The sequence below is a fragment of the Galeopterus variegatus genome, unplaced genomic scaffold, assembly GCF_000696425.1.
Source record: "Galeopterus variegatus unplaced genomic scaffold, G_variegatus-3.0.2 Scaffold9742, whole genome shotgun sequence".
NCBI classification, from domain to species: Eukaryota; Metazoa; Chordata; class Mammalia; order Dermoptera; family Cynocephalidae; genus Galeopterus; species Galeopterus variegatus.
In genome coordinates this window covers 24,619-29,594 of record NW_007735853.1, presented here as the reverse complement: position 1 = coordinate 29,594, position 4,976 = coordinate 24,619, and the positions used below count along the sequence as shown (strand labels likewise).

General features: G+C 36.4%; 1 protein-coding gene across 1 annotated transcript in view; it reads right to left on the bottom strand.

Moving 5' to 3' along the window:
* The window catches only part of LRRC72 (leucine rich repeat containing 72), a gene marked incomplete at its 5' end in the record, with an annotated part of 44,482 nt that overhangs the window by 16,857 nt on the left and 22,649 nt on the right, over positions 1–4,976 (bottom strand). Inside the window, one exon of the mRNA XM_008593846.1 lies at positions 833–914. Coding sequence (XP_008592068.1) covers positions 833–914 — 82 coding nt within the window. The remainder of the gene's footprint in view (positions 1–832; positions 915–4,976) is intronic.

Below are 4,976 nucleotides of genomic sequence, written 5' to 3'. Positions count from 1 at the left end.
TTTTTTTTTTTTTGCCACTATTGCTTAAATTTGTAATGTCAATCAAAGGAATAATTACTATCCATTTCAGTGTCTTCCTCGGAATTGCTCAGCTAAGTATTTTTACACAATAGGAAGCCAAATATTCATTTCATTTTTGTTGATTCTAAATTGCACATTTTCCCACATTTTTAACATAAGTGAAAGTGAAATGTATCTGTGCTATAGTTACATCGTACTTTAATTGGAAAATTTTTCTTTCTTGGTGGTATATTAATCATGGTATTAAAGACATAAATCATGCTTTTAATATTTCTGACATTTGAGTCTATAATATATGATATTAAAGAAAACTTTTTTGTACTGTACCTTTTCATATTTCATAATCATGGTACACCACATACTTTTACATGTGGCTTGAAATTGTCAGCTTAGAGATTGTTGTACATATAAAATTAACTCAGAGTGGAAATAGGAATTTGGTTAGTAAAAATTATAACACTATTCATAAAGCTGTTATATTGATTAATGTTCCCAAATGCTGTTAAAATTTGCTTCCACAATATCTAGTTTGTATCCAACTGTGCAGTAGAATGACAAAATTTCTATTTTTTAAAAAAGAAGATTCTTTTATGGTTTAGATAAGACACATGAGAATATTGAATTAGAAGAGTCATCTAACAGCACATTTCTTAAAATGAAATGTATATAAGAATATTTAAAAAAATAGATTCCATCACGTATTTTCAACAGAAATGTTAAAACAGATTTATATATGTCAATAGCAAATACCATAGTTGAAAGTATTATTTAAAGGAAAATCTATTCAATCGACAGAGAAAATGTGACATACCTACTATCTCGAATATTTCATTGTTGTTTAGATATAGTTCTGTCAGACAATAGTTTCTAGTTAGAAATGTTATCCCTTGGAGCTGAAAATAGGAGTTAGAAAACAATAAACCTTCTACAATGATTATATGTATGTTATACATATATCTTAAATAAGACCTTAGAATTTCAAACTTTGTGGCTATTATTATTTGTGACCCTTTGGTGTGAGCTATAAGTTACATCTGGATTGTCTTTGAGGACAAGGGGATGAAAAAGATGCTTTTAGGTAGTTTAAACCTTTCTTATCACATCTCGGCCACACTCTCTCGTGGTTTCAAAGCTTCTCTAATGTGGCCCTGCCCTTTTGTTCTTACACTGTGCAACAGTATTTTTCCCAGTTCTGCACCCTACAGTCTCATTGGATCTGGCTCTACATATCCATTAATTCCCCATCAAATATTAAGAGCCTACGCTGTGCCAAGGGCTCTCTCCTCAGATAAAGCTAAGGCCATGTCTGCATGTGTGTATGCAGAGTCATGATCTCCTGTTGCCTGTCTTTTCTTCCTGGTGCATTTCTGGTTATTCTTAAGGATCAGCCCAAGGCCGGCAAGGCATACCAAACTGCGCACGCGTGGACGTTGTCACACTTCTGGAGATTTGTTGACACCATTATTGGATCTCCTCTCTACTGGCTTCTTCCTCTGTTTTGTCCCAATTTTTGTTTCTCTAAACTTACACCTGCTCCACCACTTCCAGTGAGATCTCCCGAATGAAGCTCTAATTCTGAACTCTCTTTACGCCCCAGTCTATAAACCATCTCCTCTTCTCTGGCTCATTGTCCTGGCAAACAGCTCTCCTCAGGTTAGCCCAGGACTCTATAACCTGAATGGACGGACACAGGAGGCTCCTTGGCCAGGTCAGGCCCAGAGCTAACAGCTTAACCGGCCCCATCCCCAACTAGAGGGCAAGGCACAGAACAACAAGTTCATCGGTTTTAACGAGGCCTTTCCTGACAACTGTTCTCATGAACCTCCATTTTCTTGACTACTTCAACACTTAGTTTGACTTGTACAATTAACCACTTGATCACTAGAATTTTGCGTCTTCCTTAAGGAAAGGAGCAATATTTCTCCACTACCTTGTCACTTCCACTTCTGCACTCTCTCCTAACAGCATGGTGAAGTTGCATCTTACTTTTAAGATTAGATTCAAACTTCAGTGTGCATGAATTAGAAATAGTCAAAAGTACTCTCTTGAAAATTCCTCAAATGGACCACCAAGTACTATATTCAATGTTAAACTGTATGTCAGAAATCTTTCTGTTACTTGGCAAGGAGAACCCCATTTTTAAAAAAAAAAGTTGACTCTATAACCTCAATAAATTTTAATAGATTTGTTTGAATTGTGAGGATGGGACATGGCAAGTACTATATTCAATGTTAAACTGTATGTCAGAAATCTGTTACTTGGCAAGGAGAACCCCATTTTTAAAAAAAATGTTGACTCTATAACCTCAATAAATTTTAATAGATTTGTTTGAATTGTGAGGATGGGACATGGTAGAACCATGAAGGAAGGGCTGGTATGTTCTAAGAGCAGCAGGTAAATTAAATATAAGAATATAGGATCTAGCAGGAAGTAGATTCTCATGAAATAGTTATTGATCTATTTAGTGCTTTGTATATACAGAAATATATGCTCATGATTATAAATTCTTTTTTGTGTGTGTTTTCTAAAACTTATCATAGGAACTATTATCATTATTAGTTAAATAGAACCGTTGGATCCTTTGATGAATACGTTCAGATAAATAGACGCCAGTCTATCTGACAGACCGGTAAGGGGATCTTAACCCCTGACTTGGTGTTGTCAGCACCACGCTCAGCCAGTGAGACGTTCAGATAAATAGACGCCAGTCTATCTGACAGTGAGGATTTATTGGAAATTTTACTCATGCCCCTCTCTTATCTCAGAAAAGCCATTTTAGATTTGTATCTAGTTTGAAAACTGGTTTCTTTGATACATTTTCTTTAATTTCTTCTTCTATTAACAACATTTACCAATTTTGAAGCTATATAGGGCATGTGTGCTGTTCACCTTCTCATTTATCCACCTGTCCACACTCCTGCGGGAGGAGAACCATATCAAACACTCTCATGCAGCTTCTGTTAAGTCATGAGAGAAACCATGCTGCCCCCCAGGTGGGAAAACCATTCCAAGCAGGAAGATAAGGGTCCTCATTGGCTTCCTATCCCTTTCTCCTTTTCCTACTGGCCTCCTGGCAGCAATTCACTGCTTCTGCTCTTCCTCTGACTGCTCCCAGCTCTAATAATAGCCACACTTGACATCGGCATAGGAAAAGAACACCAGTGGAAAGCGTGACTTTTTCTTCTTTCCTTTTCCATTTACTTGCCCAGCCACACGTAAACAGAACATGACTAATTAGTTGAGGCTTTAATTTCTCTTGCATTACTCAGTAACACAAGAAGAATACTAGTAAGCTCAACAGTTTCATCTTGATTGTAGAATCGTAGTTTCCCAAGAGTGTTAACATCCTGGACTGTGATTATTGGGATATGAGGTTTGTACTGTTTGTTGAGGTGAGGGGGTGAGGGGAGGTAGGGTGGAAAGACATAAAGCCAGTTATGAGCACCTTGGGGAACTAGTAAAAGATTTTTGTGGAGGAGTGTTATTGCCCAATTTGATTTTAGAAATAAAATGGCAGGGTAGAACACAGTTTAGAGGAGATAGTAAGTATAACAGCAGGAGATGAATAAGGAGGGTGTTACCCTAATTCAGAAGAAAATATGGTGACCCAAAGTAGAATAACGGTGGCGGGAGAAGAAAGAAGTAGAAGGGAATTGAGAGACAGTTCCAAGGTAGAATTCACAGGACTTAATAGACATTGCAATATAGCACGTTATTAAAGTCAAGAACAGGAATTAGAAGAAATGCTGATAGTCAAGCCATTATTAAAGTGAAATGTTACTATAATCATCCAGTTAGAAAAATCTATACTATTGATTCTCAAGATTGTAAGATTTATATTTAATTTGACATTTCACAAATTATATGTATATCTTAGCTTGAGGCTTGGCATATAACAAGTGCTCAATGAATGATTATTTATTACTTAGCCATTATTTTAATTTTATAGGGCTGGGAGCTCTTACATTTAATGTGAAGCACTTACAGGTAATCACTGAGGTACTACTAGGGAAAAATGTATACCATCAGGAATTTAACATTAAGGAGGCATTCTTTCAGAGCAGGGCTTTACAACTTCTACTACTATCAACATATTGGACCAGATAATTCTTCGTTGGGGTTCTGGGGGTGGAGGCTGCCCTGGGCATTGTAGTATGTTTAGCAGCATCCCTGGCTTCGATCCACTAGATGTCAGTAGCACACACACCCCAGTTGTGAAAATCAAAAATGTCCCTAGACATTGCCATTTGCCCCCTATGGGGCAAAGTTGCTCCCAGTTAAGAAATGATGATTTAGGGTTGAGAGAAGAAAAAATAGTTGTATGTTCTCATTGTGAGCTGGGCATTAAGCGAGGTGCTTTCATAAATGTTATCTAATATGATCATTACAAAAGCCCCATGCTTTTTATTTTATCCCCAGTTTACCAAGGAGGAAACTGAGGCTCAGAGAAGTTAAACAACTTTCTCAAGGTCCAGAGATCATAAGTAGCAGAGTGAGATTTCAAACCCAAGTTTGTCTGACTCCCAAACCAAAAATTAATATATATTACACCATAATTTGGCTCTTTAATTTGAGGAACATCTATATAAACCATCCAGAAATCAGTAACTTGAAACTATTTTGAAATAAATCAGTATATTAGATTGAGTGATGGAAAATATTCCATAAATTATTTTCTAGTATTTTGGAAATACCCCAAAACATGTCTAAAATGGGTCTAAAAATATTTGACCTGAATTGGAAATAGAAAGAAGAGAAATATAATAATCTCTTCTCTTCCCATACCTGCCAGCCACCAAAGTAAAAAAAAAAATCTCAGAACACTTATGCTATGGTTTGAATTTCCCCTCTGAAAATTATGTTGAAATTTATTTGTCATTGTCACAGTAGTAAGAGGTGAGATTTTTAAGAGGTGATTGGGTCATGTGGGCTCTGCTCTTATAAATGGAGTAATG